This window comes from Indicator indicator, chromosome 22 (assembly GCF_027791375.1).
Source record: "Indicator indicator isolate 239-I01 chromosome 22, UM_Iind_1.1, whole genome shotgun sequence".
NCBI lineage: Eukaryota > Metazoa > Chordata > Aves > Piciformes > Indicatoridae > Indicator > Indicator indicator.
In genome coordinates, this window is record NC_072031.1 from 18,150,281 (window position 1) to 18,176,228 (window position 25,948).

The 25,948-nt window shown below is 60.0% G+C and overlaps 1 protein-coding gene across 1 annotated transcript; it reads left to right on the forward strand.

The window, feature by feature from the left end:
• Positions 1-1,337: 1,337 nt before the first annotated feature.
• On the forward strand, positions 1,338-24,190 carry CAPN15 (calpain 15). Its single transcript, XM_054391130.1, has 11 exons — positions 1,338-2,825; positions 6,535-6,743; positions 6,972-7,155; positions 14,432-14,655; positions 17,642-17,767; positions 18,565-18,717; positions 20,085-20,246; positions 21,403-21,632; positions 22,112-22,272; positions 22,564-22,742; positions 24,013-24,190. The coding sequence occupies exons 1-11, from the start codon at positions 1,353-1,355 to the stop codon at positions 24,188-24,190; spliced, it is 3,279 nt and encodes a 1,092-aa protein (XP_054247105.1). The 5' UTR covers positions 1,338-1,352.
• Positions 24,191-25,948: the final 1,758 nt, after the last annotated feature.

Consider the following 25,948-nt stretch of genomic DNA (forward strand, 5'->3'; position numbering starts at 1 on the left):
ACCATGAGGTGTGGAGCTGCTGCTGGCAGGATGGGCAGGCCCCAAAGCCCATTGCCAGGTGAAAGCACCACCAGAGAGATGGTGGAGTCTCCATCTCTGGAGACATTCCAAACCTGCCTGGATGTGTTCCTGTGTGTCCTGCCCTGGGTGGTCCTGCCTTAGCAGGGGGGTTGGCCGGGATGGTCTCCAGAGGTCCCTTCCAACCCCTGCCACTCTGTGGTTCTGTGACACGCAGGCTGCTTTTCTTTGCTCCCTGCTGTCTCGTCTGGGTGGACACAGTTCTCCCAGTGTGGGTAATGTCGTGGTGAGCCAGAAGGAGAGGACAGAGACAGGGACACCAAAGGAGGAGAGAATCGACCCTGACACCAGCAAGAAGGCAGAGCAGGGTGTCACCTCCTCTGGAGAGTGACCAACAAGTTGCAGCTGTACAGAAGTGCTGAGGTGGAGCACAGAGGTTGGGATCTTGCTCACCAAGATGCATCTCTGCCTTCAGAGAGGGGTCAGCAGGGCTGTGGAGCTGCTTCTTGTGCCCTTCATGCCTTGCTGAGGCCACAGCTGCAATCCTGTGTCCAGTTTTGGGCTCCCCAGTTCAAGAGAGACAGAGACCTGCTGGAGAGAGTCCAAGGGAGGGCCATGAGGATGATTTGGGGACTTGAGCATCTCCCCTGAGACTGAGAGCCCTGGGGCTGTTTAGTCTGGAGAAGAGAAGGCTGAGAGGGATCTGATCAATGCCTATCAATAGCTGAGGGGTGAGGGGCAAGGGGAGGGGGCCAGGCTCTTTTGGGTGGTGCACAGTGATAGGACAAGGAACAATGGAGACAAACTTGAACAGAGAAGATTTCAGCTCAACATGAGGAGAAAATTCTTTGGTGTGAGGGTGACAGAGCCCTGGAGCAGGCTGCCCAGGGGGGTTGTGGAGTCTCCTTCTCTGGACACATTCAAAGCCCCCTGGATGCATTCCCGTGCAGACTACCCTGGGTGACCCTGCTCTGGAAGGGGCTTGGACTGGATCACAGGATCAGAGGATGTTAGGGGTTGGAAGGGACCTTTGAAGATTGTCAAGTCCAACCCCCTGCCAGAGCAGGAACAGAGAATCCAGCACAGGTGACACAGGAACACATCCAGATGGGGCTGGAAAGGCTCCAGAGAAGGAGACTCCACAACCTCTCTGAGGAGCCTGCTCCAGGACTCTGTGCCCCTCACAGTGCAGAGTTCCTCCTGACGTTGAGGTGGATGATCTCTGGAGCTCCCTTCCAGCCTCTGTGACGCTGTGTGGTGCCCTCACCTCCCGGGTGGCCTTCTCCTCACGCTGCCTTCTGCTCTCTTGCAGCCACTCTCACTCTCCCGGCTCCATGGCTGCGGTCCGCGAGTGGTCCTGCGCCCGCTGCACCTTCCTGAACCCCGCGGGCCAGCGCCAGTGCTCCATCTGTGAAGCCCCCCGCCAGAAGCCCGACCTCAACCACATCCTGCGGCTCAGCGTGGAGGAGCAGAAGTGGGCCTGCGCCCGCTGCACCTTCCGCAACTACCTGGGCAAGGAGACCTGCGAGGTGTGCGGCTTCGCCCCGGAGCCGGCCCCCGGCGGCTCCCCCATGCCCGTCCTCAACGGCGTCCCGCCCAAGCCTGCCGTGCCCGCCGAGCCCAAGGGCACGGCCAAGGAGGAGGCTGCCCAGGCAGAGAGCGGCGGCGTGGACGCGGAGGGGAAGAGCCCGGAGGCCGCAGAGCCGGAGAGCGGCTGGGCCTGCCAGCGCTGCACGCTGCACAACACCCCCGTGGCCAACTCCTGCTCGGCCTGCGGGGGCCCTCGCAAGCTGTCCCTGCCCAAGATCCCCCCAGAGGCGCTGGTCGTCCCTGAAGTCATCACCCCCGCCGGCTTCCACATGGCCCCCTCCGCCCCGCAGCCTTCGGGCTCTGCAGACATCTGCGAGGGTGAGGCAGTGGCCGCCCAGGGCGCGGCGGCCATGGAGCAGGAGGCGCAGAAGATGGCAGCCTTCGGTCCCTTCTCCCCAGGGCTGCAGAACAACCCTGTGCCCCGCAGCCGCCGGGAGGTGCCCCCGCAGCTGCAGGTGCCGGGCGCTGAAGCCTGCCAGCCCACGGGCCAGGCCTCGGCGGGGCAGAAGGGCTCCCCACAGGGCCAGGCCAGGGCCGCCCCGGCCACGCGCTTCCAGGACCTGTTGTCCAACAAGCGCCTGAGCGTGCTGGAGGAGGAGATGGAGGTCAGCCCTTCCCACTGGAGGTGCAGCTCCTGCTCCCTGCTCAACTCCTCTGGGGCCAGCAAGTGCGAGGCCTGCGGCGCCCAGAAGGGCAGCGACACCATCAACCTGGCGGGGGACTCGGTGAGGTTCACCCCCTGCAGCCCTTCCAGCCCCGACTTCACCACCTGGTCGTGCTCCAAGTGCACCCTCAAGAACCCCACGCTGGCCCAGAAGTGCAAGGCCTGCGGCTGCTCCAAGCTGCACGGCTTCCAGGAGCACGGGGCGCAGGCCGAGGCCCCCCCGCGCGGCGCCGACTGCGGCGGCTGCGAGCGCAGCGGCTGCCCCTGCGGCGCCAGGGCCCCCTCGGCACGCAAGGTCGCCAGGCTCTTCCCCTGCCCGCTGCCTGGTGGCCAGGACAGGCCCGGCCAGTGGGCCTGCCCTGCCTGCACCCTGCTCAACGAGCTGAAGGCCAAGCACTGCGCTGCCTGCCACACCCCGCAGCAGTACGTGGCGCAGCGCCGCGGCCTGAAGCCCCTCAAGCGGCGCGAGAGCATGCACGTGGAGAAGCGGCGGCAGACCGACGAAGGCGAGGCCAAGGCCCTCTGGGAGAACATCGTCAGCTTCTGCCGCGAGGTGAGCCGCGGCTGCCCCCAGCCACCTGCTCCTGCCTTGGTGGGCAGGGCGCCCCCAAGCCTGCAAGGCAGCAGAGCTGCCCTCCCACCCTGCTCTGCCATGGGGAGGTCACCTCTGGAGTGCTGTGTCCAGGGACTGCATGACCTTGAGAGGTCCCTCCCCACTCAGACCATTCTATGGTTCTACAGGGCAAGGGAGGTTCTCCTCCCACCCTGCTCTGCCATGGGGAGGTCACCTCTGGAGTGCTGTGTCCAGGGACTGCATGACCTTTAGAGGTCCCTCCCTACCCAGACCATTCTATGGTTCTACAGGGCAAGGGAGGTTCTCCTCCCACCCTGCTCTGCCATGGGGAGGTCACATCTGGAGTATTGTGTCCAGTTCTGGGCTCCCCAGTTCAAGAGGGGCAGGGACAGACTAGAGAGAGCCCAGCAGAGGCTGTGAGGATGCTGAAGGGACTGGAACATTGTGAGGAGGAAAGGCTGAGAGCCCTGGGTCTGGTTAGGAGGAGAAGGCTGGGAGGGGATGTGAGCTATGGTTCTAAGCATGTGGAGAGTGGGGGCAAGGAGGGGCCAGGCTCTTCAGGAACGAGCTCTGTACTATAAGGGTGGTAGAACACTGCAGCAGGTTGCCCAGAGAGGTCTCCTCCAACCTGGTTGATTCTGAGATCCTGGTTGAGGCCCCATCCCTGGAGATATTCGAGGTGAGGCTCTGGGCAACCTGATCTAGGGGAGGATGTCCCTGCTGAGTGCAGCGGGGGTGGACTGGATGAGCTTTGGAGGTCCCTTCCAACCCAGGCCATTCAATGGTTATTTTCAGTGGTGTCCTGTGACAGGACAAGGAGCAATGGATACCAACTGGAACCCAGGAAGTTTCACCTTAACAGGAGGGAAAAATTCTTTGGTGTGAGGGTGCAGGAGGCCTGGAACAGGCTGAGGAGTCTCCATCTCTGGAGAGTTTCAAGCCCCACCTGGCTGTGTTCCTGTGTGAGTTGCCCTGGGTGCCCCTGCTCTGGCAGGGGGGTTGGGCTGGCTGCTCTCCAGAGGTCCCTTCCAGCCCACACCACTCTGTGATTCCTGCCTCCCCCATGGCTCTAGGGCTTCACCTGGCACACACAGGCTACCTTTTGGGTCTTGGGTTCCAGAGAAGATCTTAGAGTCATAGACTCATTTAGGCTGGAAAAGACCTTTATGATCATCAAATCCTGCAGCAGCTGGGTGCTGGTTGTCAGCACTCAAATGTGATGGAGGTGCAGATCTCTGGGGTGAAGATGATGACCCAAACTGCTGATCCAAGGGTGAGGAGGTCTGAGGGTTACCTCTGAAACCTATTGATGCTTGAAATCAGAAAGAGACAATATCTGGGGCAGAAAGGACTTTTTTTAGGTGACTCCTTCCCTGTGCAAGGGTAGGGAAGGCTGGGAAAGACCAAGGACAAGGTCCTGCAGCTGGGTCAGGGCAATCCCAGGTGCTGATATAGGCTGGGCAGGGACTGGCTGGAGAGCAGCCCTGAAGAAAAGGCCTTGGGGGTGCTGGGGGATGAGAAGCTCCCCAGGAGCCAGCAGTGAGCACCTGCAGCCCAGAGAGCCAAGCAGAGCCTGGGATGTAGCAAGAGAAGTGTGGCCAGCAGGGCGAGGGAGGGGATTCTCCCCCTCTGCTCCACTCTGCTGAGACCACACCTGGAGCTCTGTGTCCAGTGCTGGAGCCTCTGTTCCAGGAAAGATCTGGAGGTGCTGGAAGGTGTCCAGAGAAGGACCACGAGGATGAGCAGAGGGCTGGAGCTGCTCTGCTCTGAGGACAGACTGAGAGAGTTGGGGTTGTGCAGTCTGGAGAGGAGAAGGCTCTGAGGAGACCTTCTTGTGGCCTTCCAGTATCTGCAGGGGGCTACAGGAAAGCTGGGGAGGGACTTTTTAGGGTGTGGGGTAGGGATAGGACTGGGGGGGTGTAGCAAACCTAGAAGTGAGGAGATTGAGATTGGATGTCAGGAAGAAGTTGTTCCCCATGAGGGTGGTGAGAGACTGGCACAGGTTGCCCTCCTGCAGGTGGGGAGCTGGAAGTGCTGATTGAGCAGCAGGTGGAAAACATCCAGGTGGGACTGCAGCAGAAGAGGAAGGACAGCTGCTGGCTTGGTGTGCTGAGCAGCTCCCTTGTCACTGAATCATGGAAGGGTTTGGGTTGGAAGGGACCTTCAACATCATCCAGTGCCAACCCGCTGCCATGGGCAGGGACACCTCCCACCAGCACAGCTTCCTCAAGGCCTCATCCAGCCTGGTGTTGAACACCCCCAGGGAGAAGGCAGCCACAGCCTCCCTGGGCAACCTGTGCCAGAGTCTCCCCACCCTCACTGCAAACAATTTCTTCCTCGTCTCCCCTTTTAATCTCCCCTCTCCCAGCTCAAATCCCTTGTCCTGACTTACACCAGGGCTGGCTTCTGCTGCAAGAATCTAATTTGATTTAATGAACAATGACAAAGAGATCCTGGTTCTTACTGCAGCCCTTGTGAAGCCATCTGAAGAAGCCTCCCTTCTCTCCTTGGGGAAGTTCCTGGAGCCATCCTGCCTCTGTGGCTGATGCCTGCAGGATTATTTGCCCTTGGAATGATACAACTGTTGAGGCTGGAAGAGCCTTTGGAGCTCATCCAGTCCAACCACTCACTCAGAGCTCACACTCCCAACACTGCTGCTGAGCCACTGCCACAGCACCTCATCCAGGTGGCTTTAAACACCTCCAGGGGTGGTGACTCCACCACCTCCCTGGGCAGGCTGGGACAGTGTCTGAGAACCCTTGCTGGGAAGAAATTGTTTCTCATGTCCAACCTGAACCTCCCCTGGCACAACTTGAGCCCTCCTGCCCAGCAGCTGTGGCAGGAGGGCTGGGACACAGAACACTCCCAGTGTGGAACTGCCACAGGCTGAATCCAGCTGTGAAGACTGCCCCTCACCTCTTCCCTGGCTGTGCCTCGGTAGTGGCTCAGCAATTTCAAGCCCAGTGTGAGCAGGGACAGCTCAACCTGCACCACAGGGCTCAGGTTAGCAGCATTTGCTTGCCAGGTGGCTCCTCACAACCTGCTGCTGCCACACTGTGCCACTTAGAAGCAGCCAAGGTCCCCCATGGTGCAGCTTTTAGCACCAGCAGAAAGTGTCAGACAGTCCCTGCCCAGGGAGGTTCCTGTGAGACAGAAAAGGGCAGATCTGAGTCACAGCCCTGAGCTGGGGGTGAGCTGGCTCATGGCAGAGCTGAATGCTGGACCTTGTGCACAAATTCCCAGAATCCCAGCAGGATAGGGGCTGGAAGGGACCTCTGGAGCTCACCCAGTCCAACCCCCTGCTAAAGCAGGGCACCCACAGCAGCTTGCCCAGGAGCACAATGCCCAGCTGAGGTTGGAAGCTCTCCACGCATCCTCTCTGGGCAGCCTGCTCCAGGCTTCCAGTACCCTCACCCCAAACAACTTTCTCCTTCTTCTCAGCTGCAACCTCCTAGGTACCAGTTTGTGCCCTGTCCCTGGGCACCACTGAAAATTCATCTGGGCCATTGTCAGCAAACAGCTGGTCCCAGCCCTGCTCCCTGACACAACCTCAGAAGGGGCTTTGTGAGGCAGGCAGGAGGGCTGGGGGCTGTGTGCCCACTGGTGGGGGGCAGTGGGAGGCTCTCCTGGCCAGCCAGGCACCCCGGGAGCTTTACACTGACACTCTGCTCACCTTTTGCTCTCGCAGAACAAAGTCAATTTCGTGGATGACAGCTTCCCCCCCGGGCCCAGGTCTGTGGGGTTCCCCGAGGGGGACAGTGTGCAGCAGAGGGTGAGGCAGTGGCTGCGGCCCCACGAGATCAACTGCAGCATCTTCAAGGAGCGGGCGGTCAAGTGGTCTGTGTTCCGCACCCCCAGGCCCTCCGACATCCTGCAGGGCCTGCTGGGCAACTGCTGGTAAGGAGGGGGAGCGAGCCAGCCTGGCACCCCCTGCCCTTCCTCCTTCCCCCCTCATCCATCCAACCCTCAGCCCTGCCCCCACCTCTTTACCCCCTCCCAGGCTGTGCCCCATCCCCTGCCTCCACCTTCCCCTAGCAGCCGCGGGGCCGGGCAGCTGCCCGCCGCCTTCCCGTGCCCAGCTGAGGCTGTGCCGCATCCCACATGCCCCACGTGTGCCCCTGGCAGGTTCCTGAGTGCCCTGGCCGTGCTGGCTGAGCGGCCAGAGCTGGTGGAGAGGGTGATGATCACCAGGAGCCTGTGTCCCGAGGGCGCCTACCAGGTGCGGCTGTGCAAGGACGGCACCTGGACCACGGTGCTGGTGGACGACATGCTGCCGTGTGACGAGTGTGGATACCTCCTCTTCTCACAGGTCAGCAGCCACAGGGGCACTGCCCCGGCCTGGGGGCTCCCCCCTGCCTCTCCTCAGGAAGGGCTGGGGGAGGCAGAGGGAGGAGATGCTGCTGGGGGGAGGTGAGGCTCCTGTTGTGTGCTGCGTGGGGCACGGTGGTGGTGAGACACTGGAACAGGCTGTCCGGGGAGGTGGTGGGGGCCACATCCCTAGAGACATTCCCGGTGAGGCTTGAAGTGGCCCTGGGTAGCCTGATCTAGTTGGAGGTGTCCCTGCTGACTGCAGGGGCTGGACAAGATGCCCTTGGAGGGTCCCTTCCAGCCTGATGCAAGCTGTGAATCCTGGGGGGTGTGCAGCTCATGACCTGCTGTGCTGGTTTGAGGCCACCCAGAACATCTCTTGCCCCGAAAGGGACAAAAGAATGACACACACAAACGGATTGGAGAGTGGTGGAAAGTTTAAATGGAAAAGCAATTGGTGAAGCTACAGAAAAACTACACAGCATAGTGGCAAAGAACATCCCCATGGGAGCAGAGAGGGAAGAAAGAGGAAGAGAATGACTCTGCAGATGGCTTTATAGGGCACAGGACTTATGGGTAGAAATATTGGGCGGGTACCCAGGACACCAGAGGCGTATCTCATGCAGCAGTGGCAGGGGGCACCCAGCCCAAACTGCCACATCCCACCCCTTATTTCATACCCATAATTCCTGCACCCAAAACATATCATCAGATCAGAGACAGTTCTTAGATGACATATCTGGCAAAGTCCAGGTCCTCATCTGGGCGTCCTTCCGAAAGGTCTGTCCCTCGGGCTCAGGTCACAGTTCAGTCCAGCTCTTCTCCCTCATCCTGTGGAACCTCCCAGCGACGCAGAGTTCATTCTTCTGCACGGTGAACTCTTCATGGATCCGATGGACATCCTGGCCACCTGGAAACAACCTCACAACTTCTCAATCAAACATCAATCTCCATCCACTCAAGCGGCATGTCTCCATCCCTTGGGGAAATTGAGTCAGAACAATCAGGCTCCTCGACTCGACTCCTTCCACCCCTTGCAGGCAACAGCACGCTGAGACTTTCCAAAGCTGCACGGACCTTTCCCAAGCCCAGTGCTGACCGCTTCCAGCCGCGGCCCCAAGCTAATACGGATGCACACCACGCACAGGCACACCGCTCCCCCTGAGCGATAAGCGTACTGAGGCATGGAGGCATCCGGCTACACAGCCCTCCCCCGGAGAGGGAGTGGCTGCACTGCAGCCAGCCGAGAAGAGAGGCGGAGCCAGGTGCTAGGCGCCATTTTCGGAACGCGTCCGAGAATCAGGGGAGAGATAACAGCGAGAGCCGCCGTCACCTCTGCAGCCGCGGTACAGATCCAAACCGCCGCCACCGCCCGGGCCACACCAGCGGCTTTTCCAGCCAAAGCTATACTCGCTCCCTGGGCCCTCGGAAGCAGCCTTTGAACTGGAGCCACCGCTCGCGTTCTTGATTACGGGAGCCATCGCTCACCTCCCACTGCGGCTAGCCCCCACCGCCGCGGGACAAGCCGACCCTGGTCTGCTTCCGACTGTCCCTCCCCCTTCCTCGGCTCCGCGCCGCTCTGCTCGCTGCTGGCACCGCGGGGAGCAAAAGGGAAAGGGACAGGCACCGCATTCTTAAGCTTTTCCCCCGAGGCAAATGGCTACAAAATCACCGCTGCAGCTTGGAAGGGCAGACAGGATTCTACGCCATGGCTATGCACCAGGACGTCCCCTTGGAACCCATAAAACACCCACACGATCGCGCCAGCACAAAGCCTTGAGCCCAGCCACCAAAACCAACAACGCCCAGATATCCATTTCAACTTTTCCACCTCTGCACTTCCCCAGTCCAATTCACAGAGTTCCACAGCAACCATCCTCTGCTACCAAAAATCTGTGCTGGTTTGAGGCCAGCCAGAACACCTCTTGCCCCGAAAGGGACAAAAGAATGACACACGCAAACGGATTGGAGAGTGATGGAAAAGTTTAAATGGAAAAGCAACTGGTGAAGCTACAGAAAAACTACACAGCATAGTGGCAAAGAACATCCTAAAGCATACAGTACCCAGCACATAGTACCCAGAGGCTCCCCAATCCTTCCCTCCTCCCACCTGTGGGTCTACCCAATCCCTCAGGGCTCTTCCTTCCCCCCCCTCCCACTGCTAGGCAAGTCTCAGGCTGGCCAGGTCTGAGACTGCCCCCCCCTCCTCCCCTCCATTCTCCTGCTGGCATTACCCCCCCCCCCGGCATTACCCGATAAGAGAGGACATCTCCCATGGGAGCAGAGAGGGAAGAAAGAGGAAGAGAATGACTCTGCAGATGGCTTTATAGGGCACAGGACTTATGGGTAGAAATACGCTGTTTCCTGTGTCCACTCCTATTGGGCGGGCACCCAGGACACCAGAGGTGTATCTCATGCAGCAGTGGCAGGGGGCACCCAGCCTAAACTGCCACACCTGCTTTGTGCTGTGCCCTCAGGACAGCTGAACTCTCCGAGGCCACAGTGGAGAAACAAAGAATCCCAGACTGGGTTGGGTTGGAAGGGACCTTCCAAGCTCATCCAGTCCAACCCTCTGCAGTCAGCAGGGACAGCTGCAACCAGAGCAGGTTGCTCACAGCCCCAAACAACCTGACCTGCACTGCTGCCAGCCATGGGGCAGGTGCCAGCCATGGGGCAGCTCCCACCCTGGGCCAGGCTCTCACCACCCTGACAGTGAAAAACTTCATAATGTCTAAGCTAAATCTACTCTCTTTCTGTTAAAAATCGTAACTATAAACCTCTTTAGCCCCTTTTGGCATCTAGATTCCATAGCTAAATCCATTTTTCCTGTCTGGGAAGCCATCCCCATCCTGCACAGCAAAAGGCAAATGTTTTGACCTGTGTATTTTGTGCTGCGAGGGGCTGAGGCCAAGCTGCTTCTCTCCTCTGCAGGGAGCTCTGGCAGCTTGGCTCTGCCAGGCAGGGACCATGGAGAGGGAGGAGATGGCACAACAAATGAGGCTGTTTCGAGCCAGTGCCCACCCAGTTGCTCTGAGTGCACTCTGGTGGCATCTGCTATTCTGAAGGCAGCTTCAGGATGGTGCTGAGCATCCTGCCCTGCCCTGCCCTGCCCTGCCTGCCAGGACTGGAGGCACCTGCTGGGATCATGTCCATGAAGGAGACTGAGAAAGTCTTCATTGCAACTCAGGCAGCAGAATCTGCCAAACAAAACAAAGTCCCACAGTCAGGAGGAGACAGGGACCCAGGGGTGTTGGGATGGACTTTGTTCTGCACATCCCAGCACCCCAGCAGGGTGGGGCTGGAAGGGAGCTCTGGAGCCCACCCAGCCCAAGCCCCTGCTCCAGCAGGGCACCCACAGCACAATGCCCAGGGGCACAATGCCCAGGGGGGGTTGGAAGCTCTCCACACAAGGACACTCCACAACCTCTCTGGCCAGCCTGCCCCAGCCCTCCAGCACCCTCACACCAAACAACTTTCTCCTCCTGCTCACATCCAACCTCCTGCCTGCCAGTCTGTGCCCCTTGCCCCTTGTGCCTGGCCCTGGGCACCACTGAGCAGAATCTGGCCCCAGCCTCTTGCCCCCTACCCACAGCTCCTTTAGCTCTTGCTGAGCATTGCTCAGCTGCCCTCTGGGGCTGCTCTTCTGCAGGCTCTCAGCCCCAGGGCTCTCAGCCTTTGCTGCTCACAGAGCTGCTCCAGGCCCCTCAGCAGCTCTGCAGCCTCCCCTGGACTCTCTCCAGCAGTTCTCTGTCTCCCTTGAACTGGGGAGCCCAGAACTGGATGCAGTGACCTCCCTAGAGCAGAGTCAAGAGGGAAGAGAACCTCCCTTGCCCTGCTGGCCACACTCTTCTCAATGCCCCCCAGGACACCATTTGCTTTCTTGGCCACCAGGGCACCTTTCTGGCTCATGGGGAACTTCTTGTCCCCCAGCACTCCCAGGTCCTCCTCCATGGAGCTGCTTCCCAGCAGGTTTCCCCTCTCCTGTCCAGCTGCAGGAGGTTGTTCCTCCCCAGGGGCAGGACCCTACACCTGCCCTGCTTGAACTTCATGAGGGTCCTTTTCCAGTCCTCTACTCCACATTAGGCTCAACCCCAGACCCCCATGGGCACTGAGGAGGAGAAAATGATTGCTGCAGTGCTGGAGGCTGGTCCTGTGAAGGAGAAGCTTTGGAGCGGGGAAGGGCTCTGTGTCTGCATTTTGCCTGCAAGCAGGCAGAGGTGCCCTAGGTGCATTGCTGTTCTCAGCATCAGATTTTCCTGACTTGGATCTTTTCTTTCCCATGCATTTTTTCAACTCCATCTTTGGGGTTTTTGTTTTAAGATTGAAAGGTTTGGGGTTTTCTAAAGCTTGGAGGTTTTGAACAAGGCCTGGCCCTGCTTTGCCTTTTTTTTTTTCCCAGGGGCTTTTGAATCCTGACAGGAATTTTCTGCTGAGGTTGTAGCTGTGTGACCTGGATGTCAGGGCTACAAAAGGAAAAGCAGAGAGCTTTAAAACTGAGGGGAAATCAGGTTCTTGTCCCAGCTCCTGTCCAACAACAGAGGGTTTTGTTGAGGGAGGGACTGAGCAGTGAAAAGCTCTGTGAGCTTTATCCAGCAGAAGGAAATCTCCACTGCTCTGCCTTCCTCTGCCAGCTCTCCACTGCCACCTGTGAGTCACACAGCCACAGGGTCTCAGTGCCCTTCCCCTGCTGCCATCCAAGCACTGAGCACAGAGCTCCATGAGCTGGGGACACATTGGCCAGCAAACATCTCCTTCCCTTCTGTCCTTGTTGTCCTCCCTGCAGGCAGGGCCTTGAGCAGAGGCTTCTGCCCCCATCCTCAGCATGCCCAGGATGAAAGGCAAAGCACAGCTGGTGCCAGCACCATGTGGCACAGATCCACAGAATGCACCAGGTTGGAAGGGACCCTCTAAGGTCATCCTGTCCAGCCCCTGCAGGCAGCAGGGACACCTCCACCCAGAGCAGGCTGCACAGGGACACAGCAAGGCTGACCTTGAATGGCTCCAGGAACAGGACCTCAACCACATCTCTGGGCAACCTGTGCCAGTGTCTCCCCTCCCTCACTCCAAACAAGTTCTTCCTCCTCTCCACTCTCACTCTCCCCTCTCCCAGCTCAAAGCCATTGTCCCTCATCCTGCCACTCCCAGCCCTTCTCCAAAGTCCCTCCCCAGCTCTCCTGGAGCCCCTTCAGCTACTGGAAGGCTGCTCTGTGGTCCCCCTGGAGCCTTCTCCAGGCTGAACAGCCCCAACTCTCCCAGCCTGTCCCCCTCCCCAGCCTGATTATCTTGATGGCCTCCTCTGGACCCTCTCCAACAGCTCCAGGTCCTTCTTGTGCTGGGGTCCCATATCTGGCCCCAGCCCTGCAGGTGAGGTCTCCCCAGAGCAGAGGGCAGGATCCTCTCTCTCCAGCTCTGCCCACACTGCTTTGGATGCAGCCCAGGCTGCCCTTGGCCTTCTGTGCTGCCAGTGCCCATTGCTGGCTCCTGGCCAGCTTCTCGCCCCCAGCACCCCCAAGGCCTTCTCTGCAGGGCTGCTCTCAACCTCATCACCCCCAACCTGAGAGGGGATCTGCCTTGTCTGCTCCCTTGGCTCTTGCCTTTCCATCTCACACAATCACAGACTGGCAGGGGTTGGAAGGGACCTCTGGAGAGCATCCAGTCCAACCCCCCTGCCAGGGCAGGGGCACCCAGGGCAGGGCACACAGGAGCACATCCAGGTGGGGTTGGAAGGTCTCCAGAGAAGGAGACTCCACAACCTCTCTGAGCAGCCTGCTCCAGGGCTCTGCCACCCTCACAGCACAGAAGTTCCTCCTCATGTTTAGATGGAACTTCCTAGGGTCAGGTTTGTGCTCACTGCCTCCTGTCCTGTCCCTGGGGAGCACTGAGAAGAGTCTGGCCCCAGCCTGCTGACACCCCTGAGATATTTGTAAGCATTGATCAGACCCTCCTCAGCCTCCTCTTCTCCAGGCTGCCCAGCCCCAGCTCCCTCAGCCTCTCCTCAGATGAGAGCTGTTGCAGTGCCCTCAGCAGCTCAGTGGCCCTGTGCTGGACTCTCCCCAGTAGCTGTTTGTCCTTCCTGAGCTGGGGAGCCCAGAACTGTAGCCAGGACCGCAGCTGTGGCCTCCCTAGGGTGGGGAGAGGGGGAGGAGAACCTTCCTTGACCTGCTGGCCACAGGCTTCCTCATGCACCCCAGGATGCCATTGGCCTTTTTGGCTGCAAGTGCACATTGCTGGCTCATGGGCATCCTGTTGTCCACCAGCACTCCTTAGTCCTTTTCCCCAGAGCTGCTCTCCAGCAGGTCAGACCCCAACCTGTGCTGATCCATGAGGTTGTTCCTCCCCAGCTGCAGGACCCTACCTTTGCCCTTGGTGAATTTCAGCAGATGTCTCCTCACCCAACTCTCCAACCTGCCCAGGTCTCCCTGAAAGAATCACAGAATTGAATCACAGAAGTGTCAGGGTTGGAAGGGACCTCAAGGCTCAGCCAGTTCCAACCCCCTGCCAGGGCAGGGACACCTCACACCACAGCAGGTTGCTCACAGCCACATCCAGCCTGGCTGCAAAAACCTCCAGGGATGAGGCTTCCACCACCTCCCTGGGCAACCTGTGCCAGTCTCTCACCACCCTTCTGGGGAACAACTTCTTCCTAACATCCAATCTGAATCTCCCCACTTCTACTTTTGCTCCATCCCCCCCAGTCCTGTCACTCCCTGACACCCTCAAAAGTCCCTCCCCAGCTTTCTTGTAGCCCCCTGCAGATCCTGGAAGGCCACAAGAAGGTCTCCTCAGAGCCTTCTCCTCTCCAGACTGCACAACCCCAACTCTCTCAGGCTGTCTCCAGAGCAGAGCAGCTCCAGCCCTCTGCTCATCCTCGTGGTCCGTCTCTGGACACCTTCCAGCACCTCCAGATCCTTCCTGGAACAGAGGCTCCAGCACTGGACACAGAGCTCCAGGTGTGGTCTCAGCAGAGTGGAGCAGAGGGGGAGAATCCCCTCCCTGGCCCTGCTGGCCACACTTCTCTTGCTGCAGCCCAGGCTCTGCTTGGCTCTCTGGGCTGCAAGTGCTCACTGCTGGCTCCTGGGGAGCTTCTCCTCCCCCAGCACCCCCAAGGCCTTTTCCTCAGGGCTGCTCTCCAGCCAGCAGGGGCTCCAGAACTGGACGCAGTGCTCCGTGTGGGCTCTCGGCAGAGCTGCAGTGCAGCCACTCCTCCCAGAGCGCCCGAGGGCGCTGCCCATGCCCTGCTGGGGCAGCTGGTGACCTGTGTCTCCCTTTTCCCACAGGCCCAGAGGAAGCAGCTGTGGGTGGCCCTGATTGAGAAGGCTCTGGCCAAGCTGCACGGTTCGTACTTCGCCCTGCAGGCCGGGCGCGCTATTGAGGGCCTGGCTACACTAACCGGTGCCCCCTGCGAGAGCCTGATGCTGCAGGTCAGCTCCACTAACCCTCGTGAGGAGCCCATTGACACTGACCTCATCTGGGCCAAAATGCTGAGTTCTAAGGAGGCTGGGTAAGACCAGGCAGCAGGGAGCACTGTGCCAGGAGCACGGACACTCGGAGAGCGGGGGGTGAGGGGGGCTGCATGCATTCACTCATAGAGACACAGCAGGGGTTGGGTTGGAAGGGAGCTTAAAGATCATCCACTTCCTTAGACATCATCCAGTTCCATTAAACCCCAGCCAGTTCCTTTAAACCCCAGCCAGTTCCTTAAACCCCAGCCAGATCCTTTAAACCCCAGCCAGTTCCTTAAACCCCAGCCAGTTCCTTAAACCCCAGCCAGTTCCTTAAACCCCAGCCAGTACCTTAAACCCCAGCCAGTTCCTTTAAACCCCAGCCAGTTCCTTTAAACCCCAGCCAGTACCTTAAACCCCAGCCAGTTCCTTTAAACCCCAACCAGTTCCTTTAAACCCCAGCCAGTTCCTTAAACCCCAGCCAGTTCCTTTAAACCCCAGCCAGTTCCTTAAACCCCAGCCAGTTCCTTAAATCCCATCCAGTTCCTTAAACCCCAGCCAGTTCCTTAAACCCCAGCCAGTTCCTTAAATCCCATCCAGTTCCTTAAACCCCAGCCAGTTCCTTTAAACCCCAGCCAGTTCCTTAAACCCCATCCAGTTCCTTAAATCCCATCCAGTTCCTTAAATCCCAGCCAGTTCCTTTAAACCCCATCCAGTTCCTTAAACCCCAGCCAGTTCCTTAAATCCCAGCCAGTTCCTTAAACCCCAGCCAGTTCCTTAAACCCCAGCCAGTTCCTTAAACCCCAGCCAGTTCCTTAAATCCCAGCCAGTTCCTTTAAACCCCAGCCAGTTCCTTAAACCCCAGCCAGTTCCTTTAAACCCCAGCCAGTTCCTTAAACCCCAGCCAGTTCCTTAAACCCCAGCCAGTTCCTTAAACCCCAGCCAGATCCTTTAAACCCCAGCCAGTTCCTTAAACCCCAGCCAGTTCCTTAAACCCCATCCAGTTCCTTAAATCCCATCCAGTTCCTTAAATCCCAGCCAGTTCCTTTAAACCCCATCCAGTTCCTTAAACCCCATCCAGTTCCTTTAAATCCCATCCATTTCCTTTAAACCCCATCCAGTTCCTTTAAACCCCATCCAGCTCCTTAAACCCCATCCAGTTCCTTAAACCCTATCTAGTTCCTTAAACCCCAGCCAGTTCCTTAAATCCTAGGCAGTTCCTTAAACCCCAGCCAGTTCCTTAAATCCCAGCCAGTTCCTTAAACCCAGCCAGTTCCTTAAATCCCAAGCAGTTCCTTAAACCCCAGCCAGTTCCTTAAACCCCATCTAGTTCCTTAAACCCCAGCCAGTTCCTTAAACCCCAGGCAGTTCCTTAAATCCCAGGCAGTTCCTTAAATCCCAGGCAGTTCCTTAAACCCAACCAGTTCCTTAAACCCCAACCAGTTCCTTAAACCCCATCTAGTTCCTTAAATCCCAGGCAGTTCCTTAAACCCCATCCAGTTCCTTAAACCCCATCCAGTTCCTTAAACCCCATCCAGTTCCTTCAAGGAACCAGCTAGGAAGCTGGGACTGTGCAGATCAGAGAGCTGGAAGCTTGGCTGGTTCTCAGCACCTTCAGAGCTCTCATGCTGGGGCAGGAGCAGGTTTGCCTTCCCCAGCCCCTCCCTGTGCAAGAGGCAAAGTGAATCTTCAGCTCCCAGCGCATGCCTGCCATGACTCCAAGCTTCTGCACTCCCTCAGCTAGGAAGGGAGGGGATGCAATGGCCTTGTTGCCTCAGGGTCTCTGTCCCAGGGCTCCAAGCCCTGCTGGTGCTCAGGGGCTTGGTCTGTCACCAGCCCAGCCCCTGTGTCCCCTTAACCAGCCAAAGCTTCCTTGCTGCAAGGTGGGAGAAGAGCCTTGGCTCACACTCTGCATCTTGCACTGCTTGCTCCTCACCATGGACTATGGCAGTGGGATGGGAACGTGGCACTGGAAGCTGTGTATAGAATGGGTTGGGTTGGAAGGGACCTTCAAGACCATACAGCTCCAAAACCCCCTGCCATGGGCAGGGACACCTCCCACCAGCACAGCTTGCTCAAGGCCTCATCCAGCCTGGTCCTGAACACCTCCAGGGAGGGCACAGACACAGCCTCCCTGGGCAACCTGTTCCAGTGTCTCCCCACCCTCACTGGGAAGAATTTCTCCCTACTCTCCAGTCTGATCCCCATCCCTCTTTGTGGAGGCTCAGAGGTGAGGAACCAGTGCATTACCTAGGCTGGATTCCACCACCCCTTGGTGCTCACATGGAGTTCCCCCTCGAAGCTCTCAGAAATGATTTCTCCTTCCTTTCATTTTCCTGTGAAATGAAGCTCCTGCTGACCTTCCCTGTGCACGCTGCCTGCTGCCTTGCAGGAGTTTGGAAGTGGCTGCATGGAGCCTGCTTGCTTTGCTTTGAGGGGTTTTGTATCCTTCAGTGCTTGACCCTGCGCGTGTCTCCTACCCAGACGTGGTGTCTCTGCTGGCCATGACTACATTCAGCCTAGAGGAGGCAAAGCAAAAGCAAAGACCTCTTGCTTCTGGCTCAGGCAGGAGGGCACTTAGCTGCTCCTGCCAGCCACATGGGAGGCTGATAGGACACCACAGCCATGGTGTCCCCCCAGACCTGCCTCCATAGCCTGTCCTGACCCTGCAGCACAGGTCAGCTGCCTGTGAGCCCCAGGAGAACTGGAGGCAGACCTCCTGCTTGCTTCCCTGTGGGGCTGAGCCCTGCCAGCCAGCAGAGAGGGCAGGACCTCAAGGCCTGGCAGAAGATGGGTGGGATCTGGGCAAAGCTCCCCAGAGCCTTCAGCACTGCTTGGAGAAGCTGGCTACAGAGCCTGGGCTCCAACATGCATGTGAGCAGGGGCAGGGAGCTCTGCCCAGTGGGCTTGAGTGTGGTGGCAGAGAGAGACCATCCAGGAGCCTCCTGGGGGGGTCTGTCCTGTGGCTCGAGCAGCAGCAGGGACAAGCTTCCCCCCCATAGCAGGGCTGGCAGGACACTGAAGGCTTTGCTGTGCCCTGTGCAGGTTCCTGATGGGGGCATCCTGTGGTGGAGGCAACATGAAAGTGGACGACGTGGCCTACGAGAGCATGGGGCTGCGCCCCCGGCACGCCTACTCCATCCTGGACGTGAGGGATGTCCAAGGCTTCAGGTGAGCTGGGGCCACAGGTGGGCCTGCCAGCAGCCTCAGCAGAAGCCCTGAGACCTTGGGGCCTCTTGGGTGTCCCATCCTCATGGCTAACAAGAGCTCTTCCTCCATCCCAGAGCACCACATAAATGCTGTTGTCACCCAAGCCGTGCTCGCCTGGCACTGGTTCCATGCCCAGAGCCACTCTGCTCCAGGAGGCCCTGTGCTGCACAGTGATTCACTTGAGTCTCATGAGATGCAGAGGACTGAGTTGAGCTCTTTCAGCTCCTGAGGGTGGGGGAAACGGAAGCAGATGCTGTCTCCCACAGCCTGGACACCTTCCAAGCTCTATCTTCAGCCATGTCAAACTCCGAAGCCTCTTCCCTGCTGAGCTCCTCCCTGCAGCACCTGGCTGGAGGCCCTCGGGGCAGGGAAGGGCAGACATAGCTGCAGCAAGTCCAGAGCTGCTTGTCCCAGGCCAAGGGCACGTGGGGCCACGGTGAGGGTAGAAAATCAAGTCTAGGATGTTGTGAGACCTTTGAAACACCAGGCACACAAGGCTTGGTGCCCTCTGTGAGGGGGCTGGCTGGGGCTGGAGAGGTGGCAGAACATCTCAAGAGGCCATCTTACTTGTGCTGTCCTTCCCCCCGGGCTCCCACCCTGCTCCCCCCGGACTCCCACCCTGCTCCCCCTGGGCTCCCACCCTGCTCCTTTGCCTCTCACCCTGCTCCTTTGCCTCTCACCCTGCTCCTTTGCTTCTCACCCTGCTCCTCCCGATCTCTCTGTTCCTTTGCCTCTCACGCTGCTCTCCCCTCCCCCAGGCTGCTGCGGCTGCGGAACCCCTGGGGGCGTTTCTCGTGGAACGGCAGCTGGTCTGACGAGTGGCCACACTGGCCAGCACCCCTGCGCCACGACCTGATGCCCCATGGCAGCAGTGAGGGAGTCTTCTGGATGGAGTACAGCGATTTCATCAAGTATGGTGCTGCCCAGCGTGTGGCTGTGGGGCAGGGGACCTGGGTGGACCTGGGCATGCTCAGGGAGGTGTATGTGGGCTGTTGGTGCCTGCTGTGCCCAGCTGTGTGAGCTGCAGTGAGCAGAGGACCCCACCAGAGCTGATTCCAGCTTCCTCTGTACTGGTGAGGCCACACCTTGAATCCTGGGGTCAGTTCTGGGCCCCTCACTGCAAGAAGGACATTGAGGAGCTGGAGCAGGGCCAGAGAAGGGCAATAGAGCTGGGGAAGGGTCTGGAGAAGAGAGCTGGGGAGGAGCAGCTGAGGGAGCTGGGGGTGTTGAGCCTGGAGAAGAGGAGGCTGAGAGAGACCTCATTGCTCTCTGAGAGGAGGCTGGAGCCAGCTGGGGCTTGGGCTCTGCTCCCTAGGAACAAGTGACAGGACAAGAGGAGATGGCCTCAAACTGCACCAGGGGAAATTTAGTTTGGACACGAGAAGAAACTTCTTTACTGGAAGCCCTGTCCCAGGCTGCCCAGGGAGGTGGCTGAATCCCCATCCCTGGAGATGTTTCCAAGAGGCAGAGCTGTGATGCTGAGGGCCATGGTTTAGCCCCAGCCCTGGTGGAGTCAGAAAAGGGGTGGCCTGGGTGACCTTAAAGGACATTTCCACCCCAGGCAGTTGTGTGGAAGTGTTAGAGCAGCTGAGCTCAGATCCTGCTCCTTCCAGCACAGCAGATTGTTGCAGCCTGGCTCTTGCTCTGTTTTGTGGCCAGTCAGAGGGTGGCTTCCCAACAGCTCCTTGTGCCAGTCCTGCCAGGAGAGCAGTGGCAACTCAGGAGCTGCTTTTTGTCACTGCTGCAGAGTAAAGCTGCAGCAGTGGCCTTCCAGTATCTGAAGGTGCCTACAAGAAAGCTGGGGAGGGACTTTTGAGGGTGTCAGGGAGTGATAGGACCTGGGGGGGATGGAGCAAAAGTAGAAGTGGGGAGATTCAGATTGGATGTGAGGAAGAAGTTGTTCCCCAGGAGGGTGGTGAGAGACTGGCACAGGTTGCCCAGGGAGGTGGTGGAAGCCTCATCCCTGGAGGTTTTTGCAGCCAGGCTGGATGTGTCTGTGAGCAACCTGCTGTGGTGTGAGGTGTCCCTGGCCATGGCAGGGGGGTTGGAACTGGCCGAGCCTTGAGGTCCCTTCCAACCCTGACAGTTCTGTGATTCTATGATGCAGAGTCCCCACCCCCTCCTGCAGCACCACGACAGCCCCAGCACGTTGGCTGGAGGCGAATGAGTGGTGCTGAGGGCCAGGGCTGAGGGGCAGCCTGGCAGTGCTGGGTTGGTGGTTGGGCTCCAGGAGCTCAGGGGTGCTGTGCAGGCTGACCCCCTGCATGGCTGCCCACAGGTACTTCGACTCAGTGGATATCTGCAAGCTGCACTCGGACTGGCACGAGGTGCGGGTGCAGGGCATGTTCCCCAACAAGGCCAACGGGCCGCTGACCGTCACCTCCCTGACAGTGCTGGAGCGAGCAGCCCTGGAGTTTGCCCTCTTCCAGGAGGGCAGCAGGTGAGCTGGGCAGCACAGGGGCACTGACCTGCAGCCAGGACAAACCATAAGCACAGGGCCCTCTCACCCCGTGCCACCCCGCAGGGTCGCACAGCTCGGCCGTGGGCACCCAGCACTGTTTGCTCCAGTCCTCAGGGACTGCTGGTGCCAACTGCCCAGCCCTGAGGGCATGCTGGCTGCTGGGGAGCATCCCTGGGGCAGTGCAGGACTCTTCTTCTGGATTTGCCACCCTGCCCATGGCCTCCATGCGCTCTGCGGGGTGGTGCTTGGATGGCTTTGGCTGGGAGGGGTGGCTGATGCCCTCTCAGGCTGTGGTGCCATTCACAGAGACCTGGCCAGGCTGAGAGCTGGGCAGAGGGAACCTCATGAAGTTCAAGCAGGGCAGGTGTAGGGTCCTGCCCCTGGGGAGGAACAACCTCCTGCAGCAGAACAGGTCGGGGGGGACCTGCTGGGAAGCAGCTCCATGGAGAAGGACCTGAGAGTGCTGGGGGACAAGTTCCCCATGAGCCAGAAAGGTGCCCTGGTGACCAAGAAAGCAAATGGTGTCCTGGGGGGCATTGAGAAGAGTGTGGCCAGCAGGGCAAGGGAGGTTCTCTTCCCTCTTGACTTTGCTCTAGGGAGGTCACATCTGGAGCACTGGGCTCCCCAGTACAGAGAAGACAGAGAACTGCTGGAGAGAGTCCAGGGGAGGCTGCAGAGCTGCTGAGGGGCCTGGAGCAGCTCTGTGAGGAGCAAAGGCTGAGAGCCCTGGGGCTGAGAGCCTGCAGAAGAGCAGCCCCAGAGGGCAGCTGAGCAATGCTCAGCAAGAGCTAAAGGAGCTGTGGGTAGGGGGCAAGAGGCTGGGGCCAGACTCTGCTCAGTGGTGCCCAGGGCCAGCACAAGGGGCAAGGGGCACAAAGTGGCAGGCAGGAGGTTGGATGTGAGCAGGAGGAGAAAGTTGTTTGGTGTGAGGGTGCTGGAGGGCTGGAGCAGGCTGGCCAGAGAGGTTGTGGAGTGTCCTTGTGTGGAGAGCTTCCAACCCCCCCTAGGCATTGTGCTCCTGGGCATTGTGCTGTGGGTGCCCAGGACTGCTTGGACTGGGTGAGCTCCAGAGGTCCCTTCCAAGCCCACCCTGCTTGGACTCTGGGATGTGTGACCCTTGCGCCTCCTGGCACAGGCGGTCAGACACGGTGGACAGCCACCTGCTGGACCTGTGCATCATGGTGTTCCGAGCCACCTTCAGCAGTGGGAACAAGCTGAGCCTGGGCCGGCTGATGGCTCACAGCAAGAGAGCCGTCAAGAAGTTCGTCAACTGCGACGTGATGCTGGAGCCTGGCGAGTACGCCGTGGTCTGCTGTGCCTTCAACCACTGGAGCGCGGCCCTGCCAGGCCCTGCCAGCACCCAGGGTAAGGGCCGAGCTGGGGGAGCCTTCAGGGGAGGCAAAGGTGGCAAAGTCCTTGGTGCTCCCCACGGGGAGCTTGCTGTGGGTGGAGGCTGGCTGCACGTGTAGCAGAGTGCTCCTGGGGAGCGTGGGCTTGGGGGGGTTTTGATCCTCCCTCCTCTGCCTGTTCCTGCCTCTGCCTGATCCTTCTGCCTCTGCCTGCTCCTGCCCGTGCCTGCTCCTCCTGCCCGTGCCTGCTCCTCCTGCCCGTGCCTGCTCCTCCTGTCTCTGCCTGACCCTGTCTCTGCCTGACCCTGTCTCTGCTTGCTTCTCCTCCTGCCCCTGCCTTCTCCTCCTACCCCTGCCTTCTCCTCCTGCCCCTGCCTGCTCCTCCTGCCCCTGCCTGCTCCTCCTGCCCCTGCCTTCTCCTCCTGTCTCATCCTCATCCTCCTGCCTCATCCTCATCCTCCTGCCTCATCCTCCTTTCCCTGCCTGTCTCCACAGCCTCCAGCCCCACCAGCAGCCGACCAGCCAACGATTCTTCCAGCTACATCCTGGCCATCTACAGCTCTCGCCTGGTGATGGTGGAGCAGGTGGAGGCCCAGCCCACCACGCTGGCAGATGCCATCATCCTGCTGACCGAGAACAAGGGCGAGCGCCATGAGGTGGGTGCAGGTGGCACAGGGCAGGAGCTGCCCTCCCTGTGGCTGGGCTGGGGAGGGAGGTGATGCCAGCAGCAGGAGACTGGCCCCTGCCTCTCCTGTGCCTTCTTCACTCTGGCAGGGCTGTGCCAGCTCTGGCTGTTCCTCCTACCCTGTGGATGCCAACCTTCACCCCTACCTGGGGCAGCGTGGGGTGTCCCCGCCGATGGGCAGCCCTTGGCTGGAGGTGGAAGATGGTGGCCCGGGGGCTAAGATGTGGAGGTTGGGGTTGTCCTGACTTGCTGTTTGCCCCAGGGCCGTGAGGGGATGACCTGCTACTACCTGACCCATGGCTGGGCAGGGCTGATCGTGGTGGTGGAGAACCGGCACCCCAAGTCCTACCTGCACGTCCAGTGCGACTGCACCGACAGCTTCAACGTGGTGTCCACGCGCGGCAGCCTCAAGACACAGGACAGCGTCCCCCCCCTGCACAGGTCTGGGGTAGGCAGGGCTGGGCTGGGCAGTGGGGGCTGCCAGCAGGCCTGGCAGGAGCCAGAGCCTGGGCCTGGCAGGGAATTGTAGAATCATGGAGGTTCGAAAGCCCTCTAAGGTCACTGAGTCCAACACCAACCCAACCCCACCATGGCCACTGAACCCTGGCCCCAAGTGCCATGGCCACAGGGTTCTGGAACACCTCCAGGGATGGGGACTCCACCACCTTCCTGGGCAGCCTCTTCCAGTCCCTGACCACTCTTGCAGCAAAGAAATTTTTCCTCCCCTGGCACACTTTCAGGCCATTGCCTCTCCTTCTGTCACCTGAGCCTAGGGAGCAGAGCCCAAGCCCCAGCTGGCTCCAGCCTCCTCTCAGGGATCTGGAGAGAGCAATGAGGTCTCCCTCAGCCTCCTCTTCTCCAGGCTCAACACCCCCAGCTCCCTCAGCTGCTCCTCCTCCAGCCCTGTTCTCCAGACCTTTCCCCAGCTTTGTTGCCCTTCCCTTACCTGCTCCAGCACCCAATGTCCTTCTGGGAGCGAGGGGCCCAGAACTGACCCCAGAGCCCAGTACAGGGACACAAGCACTGCTGACCACATTCTTACAGACTCACAGAGTGTTAGGGGTTGGAAGGGACCACTAGAGGTCATCCAGTCCAACCCCCCTGCCAGAGCAGGGTCACCCAGGGCAGATCACCCAGGAACTCATCCAGGCAGGTTTTGAATGTCTCCACACAAGGACACTCCACAACCTCTCTGGCCAGCCTGCTCCAGCCCTCCAGCACCCTCACACCAAACAACTTTCTCCTCCTGCTCACATCCAACCTCCTGCCTGCCACTTTGTGCCCCTTGCCCCTTGTGCTGGCCCTGGGCACCACTGAGCAGAGTCTGGCCCCAGCCTCTTGCCCCCTACCCACAGCTCCTTTAGCTCTTGCTGAGCATTGCTCAGCTGCCCTCTGGGGCTGCTCTTCTGCAGGCTCTCAGCCCCAGGGCTCTCAGCCTTTGCTGCTCACAGAGCTGCTCCAGGCCCCTCAGCAGCTTTGTAGCCCTTTGCTGGACCCTCTCCAGCAGTTCCCTGCCCTTCTTGACCTGGGGAGCCCAGGACTGGGCCCAGTTCTCCAGATGAGGCACTGCTGCTCATCCAGGCCAGGATGCTGTTGCCTGCCAGTTGGGCACATTGCTGCCAGCAGGGTGGGCGGAGGGTGGGCTCTGGGCAGGGACTGGTGGTGCTGAGCAGAGGAGGTGCTGGTGCTGAGCCCCTGGCTCTCTTTGCAGGCAGGTGTTGGTGATCCTCTCCCAGCTGGAGGGCAACGCTGGCTTCTCCATCACGCACCGCCTGGCACACCGCAAGGCCACCCAGGCCTTCCTCAATGACTGGATGGCCACCAAGGGCACCCACAACCCGCTGCTGACGCCCGAGGTGGCAGGGCTGCACGGCCCCCGGCCCCTATGACCAAGTGCCCACCCCTGCCCCCTGCCCTGCCCCCCGACCCTCACCGAGCCTGCGGCCTGGGCTCCCCCCCCCGACCTGTGGGCACTGAGCCATGGGGCAGAGCCTGAGCAGTCTGCCCAGGGCTCTGCCCAGCATCCTGCCCTGTACAGTGGGGCCGAGCCTGAGCAGTGTGCCCAGCACTGTGCCTGGTGCAGTGGAGCAGAGCCTGAGCAGTGTGCCCAGCACTATGCCCAGCACCCTGCCCTGTGCCATGGGGCAGAGCCTGAGCAGTGTGCCCAGCACCCTGCCCAGCACCCTGCCCTGTGCCATGGGGCAGAGTATGAGCAGTATGCCCTGTGCCGTGGGGCTATGTGGAGCTCTCTGGGCCAGCACCAGCTCTGCCTGCTGCCCCCTGCCCTGGCACTGCCAGCCTCCCCCACGCACTTTACGAGGAGCGGCTGTGGGCATAGGGCCATCTCAGGATCCCAGCTGCCCTGTACCTATGCTGGGGCCCAGTGCCCTCAGCCTGCCTGGGCATTTGCGGGCAGGGGGTGCTGCAGGTTGCTGTCAAGGCCCCTCCTAGGCACCATGCTCAGGACCCTGCCCCCTCCCATGGTGCCAGGGCCCTGGCACTGCAAAACAAATGAATATACCTCTGACATCTGTCCGTCTGCGTGCCCCCACTCTGTCCCTGGGCCCTCCCCACTGTCTGCTTCCCCCCTGTCATCCACCATCAGCGCCCAGCTGGCACCGAGGTGCCACGGTAGCCAGGCCAGGCAGTGCCAGGGTCACCCTGCCGTGGCTGCCCACACTGCAGGTGACCTTCATCCTGGGTGCCAGCTCTGGGGAGGAGGAGACGCTGGGTTGCTTTAGGAAGCTGCTGCCATGGGGTTTTGCCAGCCCTGGGGGTGAAATGCTGAAGGTCCTCCTCCACCGCTGCTCCAGGAGGGGGAGCTGGGCCTGGGGGTGGTGCCCGGGGTGGGGGTGCAGCGGCAGGGACCCCCCAGACTGTGTCACACAAACGTTACTATGCAAAGGCAGCCGCTGAGAGCTGTGCCTGCAGAGAAGCCATGGCCCGGGCGGGGCTCAGCACCCCGGGCACTGCCCCGTGGGGCAGCAGGTACCCAGGTGCCACCCAGGGCTTAGTGGGGCAGCTCCTGTGGCTTTAGCACACTGCCCCGTGCCAGGGCTGGGGGTGCTTTGGTGGGGGGGAAGCGGTGAGCCCCATCCTTCAGAGCCTGAATCCTGTGGAAGGTGCTGAGCACAAGGCCAAGGCTTGCCAGAGCCTGGGGGTGCCCCACAGAGGGCTGCCCCCAATGATTTTAGGGCATGGTGGCTCTTGGGCTTGGCATGGGTGTGTGTGTGTCGTGTGTGTGTGTTTTGGGGGTGTCCCCCCAGTGCTGCCCACCCCTCCCCAAGCTCTGTGGACCTGCAGCTGTGTAGGGGGAGGAGGGCAGTGGGAGATGCTGTGGGGCGGAGGGGGCAGCCTGTGACCCAAACCCTGCACTGGCAGCATCTGGGATGGGCAGGGGGCTGTGGAGTTTGCCCTCTGTGTCCCTTGGGGGTGGGCAGGGGGCTGTGGGGTTTCCCCTGTGTGTGTCCCCCTCCCATGGGTGCAGGCAGGGGGCCTTGGGGATTGTCCTGTGTGTCCTTCTGTGTCCCCTGGGGGTGGGCAGGGTGCCATGGGGTTTGCCCTGTGTGTCCCTCTATGACCCCCGGGGGTCACCCTGCTGGCCCTCCGCGCCGGGGCTGCTGAGCCAAGCTCTGTCCGTCTTTTTG